The sequence below is a fragment of the Haliaeetus leucocephalus genome, unplaced genomic scaffold (genome assembly GCF_000737465.1).
Source record: "Haliaeetus leucocephalus isolate CR32 unplaced genomic scaffold, Haliaeetus_leucocephalus-4.0 Scaffold162, whole genome shotgun sequence".
Lineage (NCBI taxonomy): Eukaryota > Metazoa > Chordata > Aves > Accipitriformes > Accipitridae > Haliaeetus > Haliaeetus leucocephalus.
In genome coordinates, this window is record NW_010972598.1 from 15,224,790 (window position 1) to 15,250,568 (window position 25,779).

Below are 25,779 nucleotides of genomic sequence, written 5' to 3' on the forward strand. Positions count from 1 at the left end.
TCTGCCCGTGCTCTCGCAGCGCCGGGGGGGCCCGCCGCTTGGTTGATTTGCCTCCCCCCGCCCCGGGCTAACCCCTTCGACAGCCCCAAAACCGGTGCCGAAGGAGCAAAGCCCGGCCCCGGGGCGAGTTTCTGTCCGTGGCTGGACAACCGGGTCCCCGATCCCGCCTTCTAGGAGCGCGGAAATCTGTGCATAGACTGTTTTGATGGCGGGGTGGTACAGAACCCCGCAGGTTCCCATAGGGAAGCCTTTGGTATCTCCTAAGTCATCCCTAAGTGGGGTGCGTGGTCTCCATCGATAGTTTAGCGAGGTTTAACAGTTGCATTTCTCCAAAGAGCCGTGAAAAGAAAACCCGACTCTCTTTTCCTGTAAAGTCTCTTCTCTTTCAAACCCAAGCCCAGCTGGATGCTCCCAGCTTGGCGGTCGCTCTGTGAGTCATGTCGTCACCCTTGTCATCTTTACCTCCCGCGCCTCCCCAGAGGGGAGAGGACCAAGAGGAATAAGCAGTCAAGAAAAACTTTGTAAATTATATTTGCAGGGTCACAGAGAGCAAAAACTGGAGGGAAAAGCGGTTCTTTTCTGCATTGGTGTTCAATGCGCCTGTCTTGGGAGCAACCCCGTATTTGTCCATTTGCCCTTAGTAGCATCATATTGATGTTTCCTCTCTTAATGCATGAAGTACGCAATTCAGAGGAGTGTGAAATCATCAGGCAAAACTGCCTTTTGCAATTTAAATGTCACATTTAATGCTGTTTTGAATGCCAGTTTAACACCTGCTAGGAGCTGTACAGTCAGGTTGAGGAAGCTTTATTGTTGTGATGTGATTAGAAAGGGAACTGGGACAGAAAGCGCTCACCGCGTCAAGAGTGGGTTGCCTTGATCTGAAGTTTCTGCCTTTTTTGTAGCTTACATGAAGCTGTCTCACATCCAGATTTGCTGAGCTCTGTTAAGAGAGCAATAAGATGGTTCCTGTTCTGTTGTTGTTGTTGTGCATAGGGCAAAGCTGTTTTCCTCTAGATAAGTACGTTTGTCTCAGCTGGAATTTACTTTGCAGCAGAAAGTCTTCAGGGAGTTTTATATTCCAGCAGTTTTGTGGGAGTTGGAAGACATCCCTCAGCAGCCTGGAAGGACTAGTACTGCTTAACTGGTATGCAAACAAACTCCCTCGGCCAAGCTGCAATCTTGCTTTAGCTACTTGTGATGCGTTCCTAAAGAAGGTCAGAGGGCCGCTATTTTGAGTGCAATCTTGTTATCTCCAGGCAAGTATGCTTTTTACTTATAATGAGCCTTCTGAAGGGCTCCTCTAATACTACCTTTGAGTCAATGACTTCAAGTGTCCTTACTAGAGAGAGGCAACATTTATGTTGTACTGCTCATCCTAAAGCAGCTCAAATGAATTGCAAGAGGAAAAAAAAAAGAAAAGATGTTTTCAAGTGGTGAAGAACAGCTCCTCTGAGGTGCTGAATGCGACATCTCTTAACGATAGAAAGCAGTTATGGGAGGCAGAGAGTTTCCCAAAACTGTTAAAATCAAGCCTGGTAGGAGATTACCTGGTAACAGTAACACTGCCATTAGTAAAACCCTACAGTATTGTGCTTTCCGTGGCAGCAGACTTCAGTGGCAGATTTTTTTCTTTCCTCCCCTGAGATCAAGCTGTTGTGTTTTTAGTGCTCGGGAAATGCCTGGCAAAGCTTGGGAATAACAGCAGTGTAAAGCCAACGCTGCAAAATTGCTCCTGCGCATCCAATTTATCGGTGGTCTTAGCCTGCCCAGTGCATTGCCCGCAGGTATTGTTGTCGAGAGGGGAGATTCCTGTTTCTGCTTTGTCATTCAGTTAGCCTTGCCAGTTTGTTTTGCCAAGAAAAATATTTTATCAATGCATATTGTATTCCACAGAAACCCTTGTGTCTTCTGAAAAGAGTTCTTGGCACGGTAAAAGAAACGAGTTAAAATGAGATGTAAACATCTCGGCTGGATTTAAGATTAGACCCAGAAAGTTGTATTTTGTACTTGTTCCCACTTTGTTGTTTTGATAATGGAAAGAGAGAGCCTGGTTTCACTTTCTGGTCCTCTAACCCTTGCACAGTGTCACAGCTTTGATGTTTTCCTTCCTGCTGGCACGGGACAATGCTTATAGCTGAAACTGTGCTGTTTCAGTTGAGACCGTCGTGCCAGAACATTTTTAAATTGATTTTTGTTAAAACTCTTGTGCAACACACAATCTTCGTCTCAAAGGGAACAAGGCAACATCTGTTTACTCTGATCAGTGAACTCCCTCTGATCTCTCCAGTGAAAAAACAGGGAAACTTGCCCTGATGTTATTTGTGCTTGGTACCCATTTTCTTAGTCCAGAGGACTTAGATGCTGTTAACTGTTGGCTGTTAGTGTATAGATATTTGAGTTTAAATGATTGAAACAAGTTCTAGTTTCTTGTTACCTTACAGATCCCATTCTCCCTTAGTCTTTGTAGACTCATTCATTATCTAAAACCAGAGGTTGATGCCTTCTTTCCTGTGTTGTGTGCATCCCATTAAATCACATTTTCTCTTCCAGCTTCCAAAGAGAACAGGAAAAGTGCAAAAGAAAATTGTTTCACGATGCATGCAGAGCTCCTGAACACTTCTGCTGGTTTAATGGGATTTTAAGATCGTTTCTCAGTAGCTGTTTGTACTTCGTGTGACTCAACAGTGAGGACAGGATTTTTTCCTTTTCCGTCCTTTTGGTAGGATGTTGCACTACTAGTTGTCCAAAATCAAGGGGTGATCTCGGACATCCCATGGCCTAGTCCCATGGAAGGGGAGTAAGGCAGCTCTATTTAGAGGCAGGCTTATCTGAGCTGCAGATCACACCCCTACATCACTTGTGGCTTTGTTTACCGACCCCTTTGTCACTGGCAGGCAGTGTGTTGCTGGAAAATACTGTTCCTTTTAAGAGAGGTGGCAGCTGCAAGAGCAAATGGAAGCAGTCCCTGCAGCCGCTGTGCTGGCAGGCATTTTTGTGCAATGGCCTATGCAGGTGGATTCTTCCACCATGCAGCGTTCGGCACCTCCTTGCACCCATAGCAGCTGGGCCTGCTCATTTCTTATGGGAAGAGGGGTGATGGTGATTGCAAGAGTGTTGCTTCGCTGTTACAAGGTCTTGAAGAGCAGGTGTGAAGGGTACAGGGGTGAAATGTTTCCATACTTACAAAGGGCTCGATGATGAGGACTCTTGTTCTTTCCAGCCTGGTTTTGCAGTGGACTGACTGATGGTCTGACTTTTTATCTGGCTGCATCTCTATCATGTGGTACAAAAGGATGAGAGGAAGTGGCCTCAAGTTGCGGCAAGGGAGATTTAGGTTCGATATTAGGAAAAATTTCTGTACTGAGAGGGTTGTCACACATTGGAATGGGCTGCCCAGGGAAGTGATTGAGTCACCATCCTTGGAGGTATTCAGAAAGCGCGTAGACAGGGTACTCCATAACATGGTTTAGTGGGCATGGATGATGGTTGGGCTCGATCTTGAAGGTCTTTTCCAACCTAAATGATTCTATGATTCTATGAAAAAGTGAAAGACTCTGAATTCAAGCCTCATGATTTCTTGTGCTTCCAGGCATTTTGCAAGACTTCCCTAGTGATCTAAAGTGCTTTGAAGATGCTAAGCTAAGTAAATGCTGGGTGTTTGAACGCTGGTGCTAACAAGTAACTGTCCCTTAGGTCTGCTTGGGAGGGTGAAGGGTAGATGTGAACAGCTGCCTGGTATGTGCTGGAAAGGATGCAGCAGCTCTGATTTTGGTGTTTGTCTTGGGAAAGGGTGCAGGGCATAGAGAGATAACGGTGCAGGCGCTCTGAAGGTTTAGGCAATTTCAGATCCTGTTACTTCCCAAGTCACAGGAGAGCTCCTAGTAGTCGGGAGTTTGTGATAAGAAGATGAGGTTCTCGTAGGGCCAAACCCAATAAATCACTACAGTGATGCCTCTCTTCAACCTCATCCACGATTAAGGGAGGCAGAAGTATGAGTCTGCTTCCAGATGCACCCCAAAGGTTTATTTTTTTAATAGCTCAATATTATCTTAGGCTTGATACCAAGCATCAGTTTGCTTGGCTTCTGCTGAAGCATGAGCCTCATTTATTCTTGATAGATGCTAGCAATCTCAGGTCTGATGTGAGAATACATTTCAGCCTTCCTTGCTGTTTGATGCTCAGTTTTATGTGCACCTGCCAAGAGGAGTGCATTGTTGTCTGTTACTGTTAATTGTGGCAATGAGAAATTGGACTGATTGCATTTCTAATGGAGCTCATTATAACCGGCTGTCAAATTTAATACCTTTGTCAGCATCTGGCCTGCCCTGGAGCTGATGAAGGAGCTGCAGGCTGCTCATCATTTCCTTTGGATGGTGTTTGACTTGACCGCTACTCCTTTTTGCAAAATGCGCAGGCTCTCTGCCCATTTCCTTGCTCATTTGTGGCGATGCCAGAGAAGTTTAATGCAGGGAAGATGTTGTCATTTTAAGGGCTGGATGACTCCGCCTCGGGCTGTGAGGGAGTCCTTTCCTTCCCAGTCTGTGCGGAGCTGTGTGCAGCACTCGTGTGTGATAGAGGGAGCACGGACACTCTCAATGCTCAGGTTAAACCCCCGAAGTGCATATTGCTTTTCTGTTACTCAGCCCTGTGGACAGTTCAGAGCTGGCTTCTGTTTCCTATCCTTATTTAATGACTAGATGATTTATTTCTGTCTGGTCTGGAGGGCTACACGAGAGAGTGTCTCTCTTGCCAGTATCTGAAAGTCGCCGTTACCTCCAGGCAGATGGCTGACCTGTTTTCTGAAGTGCTCCCGCTGCGTCTTAGTGGATCTGGGAGCTTCTTACCGAGTTCCCTCTTGCCGCTCCAGCGGTCTGTCCTCGCTCCCGATCGCGGCTTGTTATTGTGTACAAGAAGGTCAGTATAGCGCAGGGTGATGGAGGGAGACCGTGGCACACCCACAGCTTCTGATGGATATTTGTGCTGTCTTCGACCCCGCCATTGCAGGTTGAGGTCAGGGCTCTTGCTTGGCGCTCAGATGAGCTGTTTTGTACGCGAACGATGTCTCTGCTTGCACTTCCAAAGCTGTGTGCTTGCAATGATATGCTGGGGATGATTCTTGTGAATGGAGGAATGTTTGGTGCTGAGAAGAGGGAAGCTGTGATGAGATGCTCGCGTTTCTCTTCCCAGCGGTGAGAAAAAACGAGGACTGATTTCACTGTCTGTCAACCACATACCACACATTAGGTGGCAAGAAAACCGTTTTATCCTCCTGCCTGCTTTTAATGAGCAGTGATGTGCACCAGGGGTAGACTCCCCTTGGAGATAAAACCCTTAGGACATGATCTTGTGTGAAGATGCAGCATTTCCAAGCAAATCCATATTTCCTTTCTGAAAGAAAAGAATACTGCCACTTTTCTTTGTATTGGCCAGGACACATCTGCAGGAATTTGGGGCAGAAAATTATTACTGTGCCTGTCAATAGCGCTATTGTTTTCCCCCAAAATGTGGTCTGTGTTAGCCTGTGTCCCTCCTGGTGATCTGCTTCACTTGAGTTTTCTCTGATTTCTGTTTTCCAGGACTATAAAGGACCATGAAGTTTCATAGATTTTTCTTTAGAACAAGTAGTGTGATAGTCTGTAGGTTTATGATGATAGCTGTGACTTCAGAAAACTACTGATTTGGGTTCATCAGGATTACATCTAAACGTAACTGGTCCAAGTCCCACATGGCTCCTTTCCTTGATTAGTTCAAATAAAGCCAATGGGATTGACTGGTAGAGAAATGTGAACACAATTGTGGTGTCACCTTATAGTCAGCAAATTAAATAGACTGGTAAGATTTTTTTCCGATTAGGTTTTGGAAAAATATGTTTAACTCCAGAGGAATTGAGGGTCAGAAGCCATCGGCCTTGGCCTGATGCAAGCTCTCATTTCGAAGGACAAAAATAGACTTTCCCTGCACTAACGTTCTGATGCGAATAGCGTACCCGATGCTGCAGAGCTGTTTGTTCTCCCTCTTGTTTCTCACAGATCTTCCAGAAAACAACAGGTTGAAATGTCTGCAGAATTGTGCAGACGCAGCTCTAAGCTGGGGCAGCCTCTTTCAGACACTGATTCCAAGAGGCACTTAGGAGCTTGGCTTTCTTGTTTCTCTACGTGTTTCTCCATCTCTGCAGGGACAACAAAGTCTGCCAGTTCGGTAAATGGCACAATAGCAGATGGATGCCACTTAGATCCAGGAGCACCCAGCACTGAAGCCTATCTCCAAAACATCTCCATCACGTCTTTCAGAGGGGGAGGCAGGTTCCTTTCTTAGCAGTAGGAAATTCTGGGGGAATGCCAGAACCAGCAACCTATTTTTGTGCTTTTTTTGTATACAATAGCTTCTGGAAAGAACTTGGAGCCTGATGCATTTACCTTCTTGATTTCCTGGAATAAACAGACCCCAGAGTGGGTGCTGTGCTGGGGGCCAGGCAGAGGATTAACTTGTGCTGAGTGAGTCACAGGGATATGCGACTTCGCATGAATCATATTTGCTGACACTGAGATCAGGCTCTTGTATCAGACTGTTGTTCTGCTAAATGCAAACTGCGCATACCTCCAATCACATCCCACTGGCAAGCTGAGCTTGCTTGTGTTCAAAACAAAGCGGGCGGCTTTGGGAACATAAGATGGCAATGGGAGTTTTCTTAGTCATTTCAGCCACTATGCAAACATTTATGCTTTTTGTGATGTTAGCTGCTAATGGTCTCCATTTTTAGGCATGCCCTAATTTCTGTGTGTGCTTTCAACTGGAATATGGTTTTTGGGGGATGGGGAAGGGAGTCCCATATCAACATAAATGAAACCTGAGATTTGTTGATTTTTTTTTGAGACAACAAATAAAGCAGTCACCACTAGATGCCAGCTTGGTGGCGTATCTTGATGGAGGGACATGAGAAACTTGAATTTAACTGCCCTGCAGGTCACTTCACAGCCTAAGAAGTTCAAGCACTTTGCCCTAGACCAGCACCAGGACACAAGCTACTTTGTGCCCACTTGCAAAAAGCCAGTGCTTTTCGGGGACCTTAGTACAAATCAAGCCTGGGTGCTTGTTTGCTTCTTCCTTCTAGTGCTAATGGTCTCCAAACTTCTCTCTCGTTTCACCCTTCTGGCTTGTAAACCTCTAAAAGAGAATATCCTGTCATTAGGGAGTAACGGGAGGATTTTTTGCCTTGATGTCACCTTGAGGACAGAGGTCTTGGTGGATCTGTCTGAGGTGGGTTTGGCTGTGGCGTGGCAGCCACCGGAGATGGGCAGGTGCCGTGTAGGTAAAGCAGTGAAGAAGGGGAGAGGGGAACAGAACAGACAGTTCTCCTGGATGTAGGAAGTAAAACCACTTTTGAAAAACATTGAGATTTTCATAACTGAGGCCGCTGGGTTTGTATCCATTAGACTAATTATATTGGCCTTGATCCTGCAAATGTGCTCAGAGGTGAGAATAGTAGAGGCTTTAGTACAGTTGGTCCCTGTTGTTCTAGCTGTCAATTTTATTGCCTGAAAAAGCAACTATATTTTTCTTTTTAACAGTGCATTAGCATTTTCCATCACAGCTTTTTGTTAAAATCTGGCGGGAAGTCTAAATAAAACAGCACCTTGCTTCAAGAAAGGTGCACAAATAATGGGATTTCTTGAACTACTTTAATCTACCAGCATTGAATACTTAACTGTATCTCTGTATTGGGCAGAAAATTTTTGGCAGGGAGGTAGCTGACTTGTTTCTATGACAACTGAGATCATGTCATGGATACTTGGGAAAAAAAACAGAGTGCTTACAGCTTCTGCTGCGAGAAAGCCATTTAAAATATGAGTACAAATTTCTTACTGCGTACTTGATGGAGTTAAGTGGTTTAAAGAAAGCTAAGACAACTCCTTTCTCCATTTGCCTTTCTTTAGGTGATAAAATATTTGTTCACAAATGTTGCTTAGATCTGCTGATTTCACAGATATAATAAGGAAGTAGGTATCTGGCTTTTTTACTCTGTCTGCTCTGCTTCACCAGTCAGGAGAAACAGCCCTTGCAGAGATCTGTGGGTTTTACTCTTTCTTCTCATCATGGCTTGTGTAGAAATGAACAAGTTAGCATAAAATATATGTTGCTATCTTGATTTTATTCCTGCATTACTTATTCCCTTGATTCTTTAAGAAGCCTTCAATATTGAGATGATAAATTGAAGAAGGAGCACTGGGCTTGCCTACGGTGCTGGACAGGCAGATTTGCACAAAAGAGCCCTTCAATTTAATAACTCCATGTTGGTAACAAAAGCCAGTAAAAGCTACTGCATCTCATTGTGTTTTAACAGTAAAAGAAACAGAAAAATAAAGCCAGATTCCCAGGTAACTGGAGGGAAGGTTTCCTTTACTCTTATTAAGGGTTTTTAATTGTTTCCTGGCTCTGCATCATGCACATGGATTTCTAACATCTTGGCACACATTTGCACTGAGTGCTCTGCCTCCCTTCTGCCTGGGAGGAGAGAGGCAGAGGGAATATCAACAACTGAACCAGCAGGAAAAATTGGTGAGGGAGGGCTGTGGTAAGAGAATATGGAATAAATACAGCTGGAGACAGCTATGTCCCAGTGCAGAAGCACCAGTGGAAAGTGGCGGGATTGCTGAAAGGTGCTGCATTTTCATTTGTCTGGGCAGCATCTGGTTCAATGAGACCCTGGTGCAAGATTGAAGCTTTTAGGTACCTGTGTTGTGCTGTGTTAGTTGCTACTTCAAAGTCATAGTTGGTTCAGGCGTGATCAGATGTATGTGAGGATCAGCCTGTGGCTAAATAGCTTCGATTTTAGGAAGAACCTAAACAACAACTAAAAAAAGGCAGAAAAAAGGTCCGTGGAAGGGTAAAGGAGAGAGTACGGTCCAGTGGCTGGGAAAGGAGACAAGTCATGATTTCTGCGTTAACTTACTGCAAGTCTGAGTCTCTCCAGGCTTTTCTTTCAAGGGCAGAAATAGCAGAAAACAGCAGAGAAGAGGCGTCAGAAGCCTGGTGTTTCTTAGGGGAGCAGCAGAATTGGTGACAGAATACCATCTATTAGACCCAGCTTCCCTGAAACACTGTTTGTACTGGCATTGCAGGACACTCTGCAGTCTGTGGCTTAACACAGCCTAAACCTGTGCCTTGCAGTCACAAGCTCATTGCAGAAGCACTCTGTAATGAGCTTAAATTTTCACCAGCGATAGCCCTCAGCAAGCATCACTCACTGTCGTCTGTGCCGGTTTGCACTCGTTGCTTGCTACTGCAAGCCGCTTTGCGGAAAGCATTGCTATCTGATGATTATCCTTTGGGGATGGGGATCTGTCTGGCTCGGTTGGAGGACTAGCAAGATAGCAGTGGAAATGTGCAGGAGGGTGTTACCAAGGCAATGCCACAGCTGGATTAAGTAGCCCAGACCAGGGTGCATCATGCTCAGGCTTAAACAAGTTATTTAGCACCCTGCTTAGCTGCTTAAACTGGTGATTTGTAGGCTGATGGTTGCAATTTGCATAAAAGGTATAAAAATAGTGTCAATTACTGAGTCCTCTCCATAGCCTATATCTGGCACAATGTCCTATATAATCTCAACACTTCATTTCAGAGAGAGGTCTAAGTAGGGAGAAGAGCTGATTCCCAACACGGCTCAGTTGTTTTCGAAGTGAAGATGTTAAAATGTATGCTAGCCTTCACTTTAAGTGGCGATTTCTTCCATAAGGGAAAATGTTTTCTTCCAGCTCCCATCAGGCTTAAATTGAGGAAGTGAGACATGTGGCAGGAATGAGTCCTCCATTTAATGTTGAACCCTAACAACATCCCTTTATCTTGACAGACCTCTTGACTGCCTTCATTGTACTCTCTGGAAGTAACGTGGCAATGTTTGTTGGAGCTGTGGGTATTGTGTGCCTGTTGCACAACCTCTCCTGTTCCCACTGCTGAGGATGAAGTGGGGAAAAGCGGGACGCATGCACCATTGGACTGATCCAGTGAGGCTTTGCTCCTGCTCTTGGAGACTGAAACACTTTGCAGCATGAGGTTTGGTTTGCGTTTGTGCTGAAATTGGTGGATCAGGTAACTGGTGATGTGGTTTACATCAATTCAGCTGTACCATCAGTGTCTCGCAATTAGTGCAAGAAATCATCGTCTGGGCTATGGCAGAAATCGGGACTGCCTATTCCAGAAGCTGTTAGATTAGCTTGGTTGCAACATCAAATTCCTCTGTTTCTTGAGCTATGCAGTTGCTTTCATCTTTCATGTTCTTGGCCTGGAGTGGAAGGGAGGAAGGCATCAGTGCTCTTTCCCTTTCTTTTGGTCTCTGAGCACTTTGCGAAACTTCTGATCCTCTGGGCCACAGGCAAGGAATAATTTGCCTGCTTTGCACTTAGCCTTGCAATGTTAGTGCTTTGGGGAATAAACTGCAGGGATGCTGGCTTGGATCTGCTTCCTCGTTTCAGTGCCTAGTCCTTTTATTGCATGGCTGGCGAGCCTGGGACTTGCATGAGATGGTGGATTCTTGGACTACATTAGAAACCTGCTTGAGGTTTTTGGTTTTAGCCTATACAGATGATGGTGGTTGCCCTAAGTACCTAAGCACTTCCTTGCCCATTTGATTTGAATCAGTCACATTAATTTTTCTTTTTTAGAAATCTGCAACAAGAGAAGAAAACCCCCCATTTCCTACATGTAATCTAGAAGACAGAAGGAGAAACTGAGTTTGATCAGGCTGGAGCTGAAGTTTTTCTCTGTTATTTAGGTTGCTCACAGGGGAATTCTGCAGAGAATCCTTTTCTTGGAGAAAGCATAGAGAAAACATTGAAATAGGAAACATAGACTGTAGCTAAATACAGTGCACTGATTTCCCAAAACCTGCTCAGGAGCAGGGCCCCTGACCTGTGCTGTGCTATAGGATGCCAAACTCATGGTCTGCGGGGAGTTTTATCATTTCCAGTCTTTTTGCTTGCTGCCATTTGCAGCTGCCTTATGGATTCAATCTTTTGTGTGTTCCCAGCTAAATGGCACTAATCTCTCTGAAGTCCGAGGGACAAGTGGATTTTACAGGTCAGTTAAAAAACAGCTGAAAAAAAATCCAAGTTGCATTTCTTTGCCAGCTCTTCAAACCCACGTGAGCGCTGGCAGAAGTATTTAGTTTTGCTTTCCTCTTGCTTCCCAGTGGATGGGAACGGAAAGAAGCAAGCGCGGAGCAAGGTGAGCAAGAGGGGACGCAGGGTGTGACTGGTGCGATGGCTGGTGCTTTGCTCGTCCACGGAAGTTATCTCTGACAGCACTGTTGTATTTTTAGCTGCCTCCACCTGACTGTGTCTAGCTGTCCTTGTCTGTTTTAAGAACCTGGCCTGCAGCCATTGATATGTTACAGCTTGGGAAGTAATTATCTTCTCCTGCGTTAAATAAGGGAGCTGCTCAAGTCTTACTGCTCTAGTGAACTACAAATACCCCTCGATTTGGTTACACCAAAGCAGTTGCAGTGGATGCTTGTTTTGGTGGGGGTCCCCCCTCTCCGAGCGCAGGGCAGCACTGCCTGGGAGCCCAAAGGGATGAAGTCGCTTTGTTTGCAGAGCTCCCTGTGTTTGTCAGCTTGGCTCCCTCCTTGCTTTTCCTGCAAACATGCTTGCTTTTCCAGGAGTTTTAAAATAGCCCATGGTCTGAGGCCAAACGCATGGGCTCTGCCTTGCCTGATGCACGAGTGCTCCCCAGGGACTGGTGTTTTCCTTCCTTGCTTCAAGGACTGAGGAGCAGGATGAAGCTCTGCCACTGAAATGAGGGGCAAAATGTGGAAGTTTGGATTCGTCCCCTATTCAGGAGCTGGACTGGAGCCAAAACTGCCACTGGGGAGAGGGCATGGGACTGCCTGGGAGCCAGGAGGTCGTTCCTAATCCTTTGTCCGCCACTGGCCTGTTGCAGAGCCTTCAGTAACCTCCTATCTCACCTGTATTTATTTACCCCCTAAATACAGGACTTTGCTCTGAGCTAAGTGCTGGAGCAGTACAAGGGGCAGGGAAAGCACGTGTGTTCATTTCCAATACATCAGGTTTCTTCTGTGGTCAGAGAGGATGGTTGGGCCTGAGCGATAAGCCATGCTCTTCCTCTTCAGCTATTTGAGGATGGGCTTGGTGTTATTTTTAGTGCCCTCATGTAAAGTCAGCACTTGAAAAGTCTGTCTGAAAGCCTTGAGCCTGTCTACTTGGGGGCCTTTCTGTCTAATTTGGGCAGTGTTGCATACTTGGAGATCTGCCTGGAGATTGGGAGACCTTGTAAAAATTCCTGCTAACAAGCTTGTGTCCCTTAAGCACTTGCTGTACTTGGAGATACTTATTAATCAACTGCGAGGCATCTTTAACTGTTCAGAGGGAACAGATCCTTTTCTGTGGCTGCTGCTGAGACTGATGAAGAGTAAAACCCATCATGTATGTCACCTAAAACACTTGATGTTGTTTCTCATGGGTATAACCCTGTGTAATACCCAGAATATTTTCTTCTCTTTCTCTCACACAGAAGCAGAGTGGTGGTGAGTGTTACATGCAGTGGGTTGGTCTGAGTGTCTTCAAAGAGTGCCAGCACTGTGTGTAGTAAAGCTCTTTGTCTCTCTTTAACTTGCAGGAGTCCGAGTCTGAGAACAAGCTGGATGGAGAGACAGCATCAGACAGCGAAAGCAAATCTGAATTTGGAGGATCGCCCCCGGTGCCAACATCGGATGACACTCCAGAGGTCCTGAACAGAGCTCTCTCCAACCTGTCCTCAAGGTAGCATTCACTGAGCATCATTCCTCTCTGCTGCCAGGGCCCCTGCATCTTCACGGCGCCTTTCCTAGCCCCAGCGGTGGCTGCTGGAAGCTGAATAAGCAGCTCTCAGAAGCGCTGCGCTCTCCCTCCCTGGCATGCAAGCAGGAAGGTGCCCCGGCGGCCACAGGAGACAGAAGATGAAGGTGATGCTAGTGGGGAGAGCAGAGCGCAGCGCTCAGGGCTGCTGTGCGTGGGAGAGGACTGGTGGCAGAGGAGTGCTGCGGGAGGGCCACCTCGCTGCGTCCTTGGTCTTGGCAGGTGAAAAGAGCCCTGGGTGGGGCAGAAGATGTGTTTAGCTTTGACAGAACTCTCGGCAAAGGCTTCAACTGCGGTGGTTTTTAACCACTAGTGTGACCTACTTCTGCAGGAATGCATGAGAAAAGCATGCTGATAAGGACAAGATTTAAGAACAAACTGGGAATGTTCTCTACAGGCTGCTCTGGGGGGAAAGCATCTTACTTATATCACGGGAGAAAGTATCTCTCCTGGGTGTGCTGTGAGGATGAGAGAGGCTCAAGGCAGGATCTGTTGGAGAGTAGTGAGGGTTCGACACACCAGGGCCCATGCCTGCTCTTGAAACGAGTGCAGAGAGGGGTAATGGTCCCCATTTTATTTGAACTTACCATGCAGCTTGTCCAAGGTGTGGGAATCCTGTAGCAGAACAGGAGCAGACACTCTCCTGTCCCATTTCAGTGCCCTTAGAGATGCTCTGCACCTGGCTAATGCTTTCTGCATTTAGTGACGTTCATAGCAGGGGAGACTGAGCTAAACTGTAGCCTTGCAGCTGCTGCAACCAGGCCTTCATCAGTGGATCAAGATCTCTGCAGCACTCAAAGGAAACTTGGGGTTTCCAGGGCTCAGTTTCCTTCCTGTGACGTACAGAGAGCAGAAGTGCTGTCCTGCTTCCTTGCTTTGTTTTGACTTTCTCTAATGTATTTCCTTCTCTATGGCTTAGATGGAAGAATTGGTGGGTAAGAGGCATCCTCACGCTGGCAATGATTACCTTCTTCTTCATCATCATCTACTTGGGACCCATGGTCTTAATGACAATAGTAAGTGCTCCAAAGAGATGCCCTGATGTTCACAGCAGTAGGGGGAAGGTTGCTGGGACCTTTGCTGGGGTAGGAAGCTCAGGACCTCATATTTTGGAGGTCCTTATTCAGCTTGCTGGATTTCTCTCTCCATGGAGGAAACCTGGAAGGAATCTGTGACCACCTGCCCCAGCAGTCAGCATTTAGCTACAATTGAAACTAATACAAGGAGTTGTTAGAAACCTCCTGCAAAGGAAAGGGAAGGGAAAAACAACGTGGTGAGCTTCCCATGTTGGATTAGGAGACTCCTGGCAGACCGATAGCAACTGCTTAAGGACATTTTGCTCTGCACATGCATGTTTTTTATCTCCTGGAGGAAAGAGATGTTTAACCAACATGTATTACAGCTTCTGTATGTCTTTTTGTGTAGGTGATGTGTGTCCAGATCAAATGTTTCCATGAGATTATCACTATTGGCTATAATGTGTACCACTCGTATGACCTACCCTGGTTCAGGACGCTCAGCTGGTGAGTAAGGGGGCTGTTCCCCTCCCCAGGCTTGTGTGCAGCAGTAACGCTTAATCCCGTTGCAGACAGGCAGCAAGAGGATCATCTGGCTACCTCCAAACCAGAGACCCTGGGATTGCTGTGTGTTGACCAGTGTCATGTGTTAGCAGCTCTTGTGAAGGAAGAGCTCCCACAAACCTTGATAGATCGATATCTTGAAAGAGCCCGTATTGATAAAGTTTGTCCTGTTGTTAATGAAGTGCAGAGATTTGAATCCCATGATCTGTGCAAGGGACAGCATTGACAGGCATCACCACTTAGAGATGGACATGATTGCTTGGGTGGGATGGGAGTTTTTAGGTGGTTGTGAAACAGGGCTGAACGTTGGGACATAAGGGCTGGGGAGAGGGCAGGAGCAGCGCTTTCAGGAAGCACAGAGCGGGTGATTTAAGGATGCACAGACTCGCAGAGGCCTGTTGAGGAGTGCCACCTAAAGGCAGAAAGTCTTTGTGCATCAGGCGGCCAAACCCAAACCCCAGCGGTTTGATCCATGGCAAAGTGGAGCTGAGTGATGCAGCCACTAATTTGAATGAAGGTGACATTTCTAGACTGGGGGAAATAAAGTTCTGGCTGTCACTTGAAGAAAGCCTGTTTTCAGTGTACCAGAGCAATGTAAAGACCTTGGGGATCAGTCACTTTCTGTGTTTCTCCAGAAGCCTTTTAGGGTTCCTCCTAACGAGCATCTGCATCCTTCGCAGGTACTTCCTGCTCTGTGTAAACTACTTTTTCTATGGCGAGACTGTGACGGATTATTTCTTCACCTTGGTTCAGAGAGAGGAGCCCCTGCGAATTCTCAGCAAATACCACCGCTTCATTTCTTTCGCCCTGTACTTAACAGGTAGCGACCACATTTTCTGTTGCTTAATCTTGTCTGGGCTGGAGGGAAGAAATCTCCTTGAACCACTCTTGTTCTGAGTATTGTGTCCAATGCAGGATCCATAGCAAATTATCTCTGCTCTTCAGTGATGCTGGAACTTGGCTGCATGGTTAGAGTAGTGGTGGGAAATCTCTTCTTCCATGAGGCTCTGTAGAAGAAAACTCCGTAATCTGGATGGGACAGCCAGGCTTGGTTGTTCATCTGTCCAAGTGTTACCTGTAGGCAATGGTACTTTGTGACTTCTTAAGTAGTGTGTTTTCCCACTCCACGTTGCTGCTTTACTCAAGTAAAATCCTAAGGAGCTGTGCAATGTCATGGTAAAAAAGTATTTCTTACTGTTGAAGATACATTCCCACCATTTACTTTTCTACTGTCTCTCAACAGGTTTCTGCATGTTTGTCTTGAGTCTGGTGAAGAAACACTATCGCCTCCAATTCTACATGGTAAGGTTAAATGCAGGGCCTGGCTGCTCCCAGTTGGAGGCAGAAGGAATAATGTAGCCTGCTTGAAAACATTGTGTAGAGGACTATGTGTCAGTAGATGCTTCTGTGCTGGTCATGCGTTGTAATGCTGCCTGGAAGAAAAGTTACTGTGAGCAGACTGTATTTTTAGGAAGCTGGCTCTGACCAAATTTCCCTGCAAACATGTATTCTCTTCTCTCTGCACTTGTGGATGCTATTAAGAAACTTTCTGCAAGCTGAGAGGACTGCACAAGGCTACTTGACTCTTGTGCTGAGCATAGATCACCACCAGAGTTAACTGGCTATGTCCTCCTTTTCCCAAACATCAGTAAGGCATTGCTTGTATTCGACTGTTGACATGGCTAGTTTTGCTTTCCAGTATATTCAGCATGCAGGGATATGGCTTGGATATCTATCAGTCTTCTCTTCTTATATCGTCAGAAGGCTGAGTGAGATATGTGGGATAGGTGTAGGCTAAAGAGCATTTAGTCCAGCAGAAGTCTTCCCAATGAAGGTCACTTCTGGGCTTGAGCTGAGGAACATGCCCATAAATTACTATGGGTGACTGTTCACTGCTCTTCGTGACTCTTGGTGTTTGTCATGGTGAAGGTGCATGCTAGAAATGCACATGTGCATGAGCCGTTCTCTGAGAGGTAGCTAACAGCATCTGATTTCTGCCAGTGATGCATATGGGCAGTGTCTCTAGGCAGGCTGGACTGCATGCCGTCTTCTCTTCCAGTTTGGATGGACCCATGTGACGTTGCTGATTGTTGTTACCCAGTCGCACCTCATCATTCACAACCTGTTTGAAGGAATGATATGGTGAGTCGCCATGCATTCTGAGTTGCTTTCATTTCTGCAGCCTGAAATGAATTACCATGTTTTGAGTTAAAACTGTTCTTTTAAAAAACCAAATGGCCAAGGAGAAGGTACTTCCTGTGAGGGACCAACCTGTTCAGAATAGAAAAGCAAAAGATTGAGTGACACCTCAGCAATTTAAGACTTGCTTTGTGCTACTTGAGAAATATAGAGAGTTGTTGTAAAGAAGCATCTCAAAATTGCTGTGGGGTGCAGGGACCTTTCAGGCGGTGTCAGGCCTGTGTAAGTGCTTTCTCTTTATACCCACATCTAGCAAATGGATGGGAAAGTGCTGCTTGGCACTTGATTTGGGGCAATGCTGTCAGCATCATGTTAAAAGCAGCACTTTGAAAGGAAGGAGATTGCAGCCTCCCGCCTTACTCCAGCTGCCGTGCAGAGGAGAAGCCCCTTCGGTGGTCTTTCCAAAACCAGCAGGGCTGGAAACTAATTTTGGCCACTTTAAGATTGCATGTTCCTCTGCGCGTCACAACCAGCCCAGAGTGCTTTGGGAGCTGCCTGCTTACAGCTAAAATACAGCCTCTCCGGGGGGGGGAAAGGAGGCAACTGTCTAACAGCGTGTCATGTGTGGCAAAAAACAATGTGCGTAAAACAGGCCATTCTGGGTATACGACCTGCTTTTTAGTCCAGAGAACTAGAGTAGTCCCCCAGATTTCCCGAGGAGCTTCAAGTGGTTGCTCCTTGCATTGCTTTGGAGGGGGAGATGTTGATGTGATGGCACCGCAAAGCATCTTATGAAGCAACTGCTCATTTAGTTAAGTCATGGAGTTGTCTGATCTTGGCACTTTCCAATGGTTTGATTCTTCTCCTATCTAGGTTCATCGTCCCAATTTCCTGTGTGATCTGCAATGACATCATGGCATACATGTTTGGGTTCTTCTTTGGCCGCACACCACTCATCAAGGTTTGTAACACTTTGGTGGACAAAACACGCATTTTGGCTTCTTTGGGTCTTAGCCCTGCGTTCCTTCATCTCCAGTTCTGTGGCTTGTCATGGGTCTGAAGCAAGCCTCCAAATTAAACTTGGTGTGTTTCACAGTCTTTGAGGCTGTAATGTTAAATGAACCATTTCAGACCGAGGTGTTAGTGTCAGCTTCTGACCAAACTCTTATTTGTTGGTTGTTGGCACCAATTTGTACTTGCCTCAGCAAATCACAAGTGAGGAAGGGCTGCATAGGTGTGAGGTGGTGTGCAGAGATGTACAGTTTGTAATTACCCCTTCTCTCTCTCCCTGGCAGCTCTCCCCAAAGAAGACCTGGGAGGGTTTTATTGGAGGATTTTTTGCCACCGTTTTGTTTGGATTGCTGGTAAGTAGCAATCATAGTGCTTATTTCATTGGTCTTTTCCCTTCATAGGGTGACATTGTTTTGTCTAAACACAGTCAAGCTTTAAGCTCTCCCAGCTCTTGTCCAAGACTTCACATTTTCCTTACTGACTAGGATTTGAACTGGTCCATGGCTGTGTTCTGTGGTGTGTGTAGATACTGCAGATGGAGCAGCGTACTGGAGGAAGTTTTTAGTCCCTTTTAGACCCTGTGACATGTTTTATTACAATAATTATCCTTGAAATTTTCTCTCTGCTCCTGTTGGATGAATGCTGTGCATCATTTCAAGGGCTGTGCAGGGAATTCAGCGCTCTTGGAATACTCTTCTCTGTTTTTATGACAATCTCTGTGTCTTCTTGTTTCTGTCTTGTCAGCCAAACAGTGCAGTCTGTCTCAGCCCGTTCGTACAGGGCTCTGATCACTGCATGCTGAACTGATGCACTTACTGAAAAAAATGCTTACTCTGCCTTTAGCCAATTACTGCTTCTCAGGAGAGTAATCTTCTTAATGAAGCTGGGAGTGTGGCTCCATCCTCACCGTGTCTCCTTGAGTGGCCTTTTCCCTTGAGAGCGTCTTTGCCACATTGCTCAGGAAAATATTAATCCTGCTTTTTTTTGCTGCGTCTCTTTTTCTCTCTCCTTGAAGCTGTCCTATGTGATGTCCGGGTACCGGTGCTTCACCTGTCCAGTGGAGTTCAACAATGATACCAACAGCTTCACAGTGGACTGTGAGCCATCCGAGCTGTTCCAGCTACAGGAGTACAACATCCCCTTGGTGCTGCAGTCTGTGGTGGGCTGGGTAGGACTCTCTGTTTATTGGATCTTATTTATTGGGATAGGAAAACTAAGAGATCAGGGCTTTATTTTGATGGTCTTTGAAGGAACATGACAAGGGATGATGGTACATCCAGAAAAAGGGGGAATTTGAGTAGTGCTGCATGCTGGTTGAAGGCCCAAAGGAGTTGTCCCAAGTTGTCCCATTAACCCACTGGAAAACCAAGTAACCTAAAGCCCGGAGAGGAGATGAAAGAGGGACAAGCAGTGGACAGTGCTATTCTAATTGAAAATCCTTCTCTGACATGTTTTTCTTTCTGCAGAAGACAGTCCGGATGTACCCCTTCCAAATCCACAGCATCGCACTGTCTACTTTTGCCTCCCTCATTGGGCCGTTTGGAGGCTTCTTTGCTAGTGGATTTAAGAGGGCCTTCAAAATCAAGGTGAGGATGGTGAAGGTCATTTACATTTTAGAAAGGAAAGACTAAATGGTTGCTACCACTCCAAATAGTCCCTGTGCTCCGAGGAGTGGCAGACTGGGCGCTTTGGGAAGGGAGAGGAGGTTTGTTCAGTCACAGATAAAATGCTGGAGCAGGATCTAGGTTGTTTGACTGAACGGAGAGAGACCTTGAAATTTCAACTGTGATATTCTAAATGCCGCTTTGGTGCAGAACTTGAGGTAGAGGAAGAAAGACCCAGTCAGGAAATTTTGCAATTTGAGGCTTCCCTTGATGTCTTGCAGGCTGGTTTTACGTATAAACAGTCCGTGTTCAGTTATGATGCCTTGAAAGGCAAGACAGGGTTGCAAGAGATAAACACTAGCCTTCCTTGACCTTTAAGTGACAGATCTGAGTCAAGCCTTGATGTCTCTCAGGCACTGGTAATCTTCATAACGGAGAAACTTTTAAAACCAGGGAGAGATTAAACAAAATGTCTTCTTAGTCTGACTTTTGCCTTCTGGGAAGAATTAGAGCAAGGGTATAAGGGTCATGCATAGAGGTACATAGGCAAGTACATGTAATGGGCATTTGAAACTGCTAAATGCAATCCCTTCTGCTTGGCACAGGACTTTGCCAACACAATCCCGGGGCACGGAGGTATCATGGACCGCTTTGACTGTCAGTACCTGATGGCTACCTTTGTTAACGTGTACATTGCAAGCTTTATCAGGTATTTATTGCTTTGCAGTGAAGTTTGGGGGCCCTGTCAAACTAAAGTTAGGTACAGGCTTGTAATAAGAGACGGTTGTTATCCCTGTTAGATTAACATCTAAAAATACAAGACAAAGAAAGAGAGGAAATGGAGGCTTGAAGAAGAGAAGCATCTTTTAGCAAGGTCATGCAGAGCTGAAAACACAACCCTCATTTCCCAGGGTCTGCTATTCCAATCTCTCTGAAATTCCTCCATGTCCCTTCTGCATCCCTGCGAATCTTGAGTAGGGTTTCCAGAATTGAAATAGCAGAAAAACCTAATTTTGTAGCATTAACAAGTATTCTGTAGCCAAGCATAGAAGAAAGCCTGTAGGTACATAAAAGATGTACTGAACGAGTTGAGGAACTGTCCTTATATGGCTGCTTTGATTTTTGAAGGGGAGCATCTGCTGATAAGGGAAGATGCACAACCCTCTTGAAACAGATTGGGTTTGGGTGGGCTTTTTTTTCTTTGTTTACTGTTCAGCATCCTGTGCCTTTTGCATCCATTTCCACATCTCAAATGGAGTTAAGCTCCCTGGGTAGAACTGGTGAAGGAATGGGCAACATGGCTATTGCTTCAAGCCTGTTATTTTGATGAAATTGCATTTGGGTTGTCAGATCATTTGAGATGTAGCAATGTGACTCATTGATAATGATGCTTTTGTTTCAGAGGTCCGAACCCAAGCAAACTGATCCAGCAGTTCTTAACCTTGCGGCCAGACCAGCAGCTCCACATCTTCAACACGCTAAAAGCACACCTTGTTGACAAGGGTATGTTAGGTAGCTTGGAGGACGCATAGACAGCCGGGCAATTGGAACAGGACTGAAAACAGACAAGCCTCCTTGAGGAAATTCCTGGCTTGCCTGATTTAAGACAATAACAAGGCCTCATTTCACTGTAACTTTTCTTCCTTTCTTGGTAAATGTTTGCATTTGTGGGTTTTTTTAATAACATATTTATATAGCTTTGGTTCAAATGAGCAAATCTTGGGTTTCTAGCTGAAAAGGAGTTAAGGCTTGGAAGGACTGTTGGGTGAAGTAGGAGGGTATGACTGTCCTCATGGTCTGTTCTTAACCTTCAATGCATGTGGGCAGAGCTGAACTTTTTCTGTGAGTGTGTTTATGCAGGGAATACACAAAGCGTTGCTGTACAACTGCCTCTGCACATGGGAGCCAGCAGGGAAGGTGAAGCCGTGCAGCTCCCCTGGCCATTGTGCCAGGCTGTGTTCACGATGGCAACTCTGGGGACCATCATTTTCTCCGGTGGTAACTGTGAATGCTATGTTAATTTTCCCAGAAAGCCATGTTTATGCCTGTGTGCAGTCTCCTTCTGGACTGCACGGTGAGCACAAGGCTCCGTTAATTGGAAGAGGATCTTGTACTAATCCAGCCATATTTCCTCTGCCCAGCCAGGCATGTGCATCTATTTTCACTTGCTGTTTTTTGCAGTGCCTCTCACGTTCCCCTCTTATGGATGATATTTTGGCAAATAAGATTTTTATAACCAATTAAACCAGAAATAGACTGGGGACAAGGAGTCAAGAAACTGCTAGTTGCTTGTGGGAATGTGGGAGGTTCAAATTGCTTCAAAACTGAATCAAGTAAATAGGTGTTAAACAACATTGAAGTTTCATTGAGTAATTCCTGCCAAGTAAGAACAACCCTTTAAATAACTTGGTTCATTTTTCCCCCATCAAATAACCTTTAAGAAACACTGAACCACACTTTCTTATTTCTCAATGGTTGGAAACCCTGCACTGGGATATTTTAAGTAATTTGAAGAGCAGTTTCCAACTCTTTTTTTTTTTTTTTTTTTTTTTTTTTTTTTTTTTCTGAAGTTTGCTGGTTGGGGCTCCAGCACCCCGCTGGTGCTTTCAGCTGGGTATTTTGTTTTTCTTTCAGGGATCATGTCTATCACCTGTTTGTTACTTGAGTTCTAGATGTCATGCTGCTGAGTTTATCATGGTCTATATTGCATTTCAGTCTGGGTTCATTTACCTGCAGGCTTCTGTCCTGCTTTGCTTACTAAATCTTGTCATAAATAGTTTGTACTTAATAGTTGCAAGTTTTATCTAAGTACTTTCCTTTATTTTGTCATACTTTTTTATTATTTAAGAATGAGAGCCCTAAAGATTGTAAAGCTTCTCTTTTTTTTTTTCTTTTGTGATCAGATAGTGAAAATATCCCTGGTTTACACCTTATGCAATGTTCCCAAACACAAGGTGACTCTGATTTTACTTTCCATAGTTTGTGCATGGGAGAGAGAAACTTTACCTTATTTTAACCTGGGGAACGAGTGACAGGGGAAGATAATACAGAAGTACATTGCTGTTTTCAAACAGTTGCTGACATAAACCTTATACACAGACCCCCCCATATGAAGACATGTACATGCTGCAAGCTAGCTAAGCATTGACAGAAAATAAAACACCTGAAAATACTTTGTAGTTCATACTCCATGTTCTGATTCTGCCATTGCTTTCATTTACCCTGAGTGAGCAAGAGAGTGCACGTGTGTGTGTAAATACATTAACAGATACCAACCTCTCTCTTAACATTTCTATAGGACACTTTCTGTGTGGTAAGCTCTGCTTCATCTCCCTAAACAGGAACCACAGGGCAGAAGTTTGTGCCCGTTGTACTGCAAATACAGGTATTTGATCAAAAGCACAGATAGTGGAGAAGGGTCTGTTTCCACAAAGTATTTTCAGCATGGTGCTGGCAAAGTTGTTGGCTTCTGGCAGGAGTCAGGACTGCTATGACAGAGCCAGTTCAGGATTGCATTTGGTTAATGCCAGTGGTGTATACAAAGGCTTTTCTGAACTAGTTGTGGAGACTATTCCCTTCCAGCTTGAATTAGGTAGGGATTTATTTTCTGTCAACTTAGAGGATATTGGTCCAAGCCCATAATTTGAAAATTGGAGGGGAGAATTGAGGTGCTTCCATCTTGCATTGCCCGGGGAGAATATTTGGTCTGTGTTTCATGACAATTTGGCTGAGTTTAGCTAGGCAAAGTGAGGGCACCTGCAAGGAGTACCGGGGCTGGGAGTAGGTGTGGAAGTGATAGGGTTTTGTGTAGTCCCTGAGAAGTAGTTTGCCCTGTGGGGTCAGACAAGCTGGTGCTTTTCTGGATTCTCCCTGCCCGTTGCCAACATCTGCCAAAATCCCTTGTAGTGCACTCGTTGGGTCATAAGTCAGTCATCAGAAGAAGCTATAGTGTTGATAAATATTACAAAAATGTACTGCTCTTTATATTAAGAAATTTTTCATATGGGTCTTTAGTCTCCTGCTCATCTTGCTTTAAACCTTTTGTACCTCTTTAGTTGTAATTAGTGGGGCAAAAATTGAACGCAAAGCTTTTCTGCATGCTTTTGATTTGAAGTAGCATTTGGGCCTTTTTGAAGGGGTGTAATGCTGAATGTGGACACTGGAGGGCAAAGCAGTTGCATTTGGTGGCTTCCTAGGGCTGGGAGAGAAGCAGCAGCAATAGTGCGTGTGGGTGGCTTTCCTGATGAGCTCACAGCTTTATTCTTGCTTCCTTCCCAGCAGTGCAGTTAAAGTGTGGACTTCCAAGCCTGTTTTGATCCTGAAGGGTAAAGCTACGTGGAAGGGTTTAGCATCCTGCAATGAGGTTTAGTAAACTGAATGGGAACAGTGCATCCATTTGAGAGATGAGGCGGAAGGAGGGAGATGGGTGTTGTTAAGATTATTTGGAAGCTGTACAGTTGAACTTGCTGAGAAATACTGGCGAGCGCCATAGTGTGTCCTCCGTCAGGCTGAGAACTGTGGCTGGCGAACCCACTTCTACACCACTGGTATGAATATATGTGATAGTACCACTCAGCGACAGCGTGCTGCCTGGGGGAGCATTTGGTGGGTTTTCCTCATCAGCCCAGCCTGTGAGTGGCTTTCGTTTGCTGTAGATACTTCAAGTTAGACTTGGAAAGTTAGACGAAATGAAAAGCTGATGTTATGGCTCTGGCTATCCTTAAAGGAGATAACTGTGATGCCAAGGGACATATAGCAAGACATGTTGCACCTCTCTTCATTGCATTAAGCCTTGCAGGACCGTGGTCATGCTGCAGCTCTCACAAGAATTTAGGTTCAGAGGGACGCTGACGTAGCTAGCACTGCTGGAGAGGCCAAAGTGACACCAGGGATGTCTAGGTAAGGTGATGCAGGGATGCTCATGTGAAGTTTCTCCAGCTGCAGGGCTCGAGCTCAGCATTGGACAATAGTTTTTGTTCACAGTGGGCTCTGTGACCGGAGAAGTTCCTCCTGCTTGTGCCCAGCAAGAGGGAAATAACTGTGAGAACAGACCAGGAAGGGGGGTGGTACTGTATCAGCCAGCGTGTGTGCTTGGGTCGGAAGGAAGAGAAAAGTAGGATTTGGCCAGTGTGAAGCTTATGAGGGTATGACTGCTGCCTGGCATGGGACAGGCTGGGTTGGAAACCACCTCTTCACGAGCAGTCACTGCTTTTCCAGTTGGAGCGGACAGAGAGAGACATGAGTGTGTTTAATAAGCAAAGGGATGGCATGTGGCTAGAGAGCTGCTTTTGCATAGTGTGAGAAGCTGGCTGTCCTGGTGAGGTGACTCTAAATGTTCATGACGTTTGTTTGCTGGTGGGTCATTTAGCGATATGAGTCAGACACTGGTTTGATCCACAGTCTGAGCAGGCACGGCTGGGCTAGGTCTATATAGACGAGCACTTGGCATGCTCTGGTAGGAATTTGCTTCTCCAAGTCTGGTTGTAGCCCAAATTAGTTTGCAGATGGGATGCCTGCCCAGATCGTGGCCTGCAGTGCTCAGCGAAACATCAAAACCCAGTTTCTGAATACAGTGTCATGTCCTGTGCTGATCAGCTTGTAGTATTTAGATATTCTTTGGGGTGATGGGCTCAGAAGTCTGCTGACACTGATTCTGAAGGGGCAGCTGTTGCCTGGGGTTTATGGTACCCTGTGCAGCTCATGAAGCTGGAAATCCCATAGCATCACCTAATACGTGGCACCAGGTTGTGAAATGCCAGTATCTTACATTCCAAGGTATGTCTCCTGTTTCCGATGTGTGCAGCGAGTTCCTCTGAGCATGCTTGCAGTGGGATCCTGGCATTTCTTCCTTCCGCTGCCTCTAACCAGCTCTGTGTGATAGGAGGAGGGCAAAGCTGTGTGGAAAGCATCCGTACGGCCCATCCAGACCCTCCTGGGGACAAGTGTTTGTCACAAAAAGCATCGCATGAAAGCTCCTGTGGTTCCTGCCCTCTGTAACCAGCCCTGGAATTGCATTTTGTACTACTGTAATCTTTGTGTGCTCCTGTTCTCCAGACCTGATGTGTTTCTACCATCTGCTTCTTTCTCTGTGCATTGTTCTTTTGATTAATGTTTTAGCTACACAAGTAGAGTTGCCTTTCTTTGACTGAATGTCCGAATGTGATATATTGTATATTTTAAAGTATTTACCCTATTTATATACTATATGTTACTGTTAAATAAAAATAAGTTCCATTATCTGTAGTGGAGTTTTATTCAGCGCTGTTAGCAAGTGGGGGAGATGCTGAAAACCTCCTTGCTGTGCTTTGTAAAGCAGATGGGTCTGTTTTAAACTCAGATTCCCCCATTCCTTGCCCTGTAGCTCTCCTTCCTTGGGGATCTTCCTAAGAGCAGACCTGGTTGTGGCAAAGATACACGTGGAGGCTGTAGATGGGCTGAGCCCACAGGCAGAATTGGACCATCCACGTCCTGCATGAGGGACACAAACAGCTGCGTTTCCAGGGTGGATTGTAGTGGAAGCTGTGATCAGATCAGAGGCCTATCTTGGTCGAAGATGAGTGAGGTGTTGGCACCACCACGCCCTGCAAATCAGCT

General features: G+C 45.6%; 1 protein-coding gene across 1 annotated transcript; it reads left to right on the forward strand.

Annotated features, from left to right (window-relative positions):
- The first annotated feature begins 5,061 nt into the window (after window positions 1-5,061).
- CDS2 (CDP-diacylglycerol synthase (phosphatidate cytidylyltransferase) 2) lies at window positions 5,062-25,412 on the forward strand. Its single transcript, XM_010563030.1, has 13 exons — window positions 5,062-5,192; window positions 12,609-12,776; window positions 13,771-13,867; window positions 14,277-14,374; window positions 15,112-15,251; window positions 15,675-15,733; window positions 16,491-16,573; window positions 17,444-17,531; window positions 17,866-17,934; window positions 18,597-18,749; window positions 19,048-19,167; window positions 19,791-19,894; window positions 20,588-25,412. Exons 1-13 carry the CDS (start codon window positions 5,062-5,064, stop codon window positions 20,715-20,717), a joined length of 1,440 nt encoding a protein of 479 aa, XP_010561332.1. The 3' UTR covers window positions 20,718-25,412.
- The last annotated feature ends 367 nt before the right edge of the window (window positions 25,413-25,779 follow it).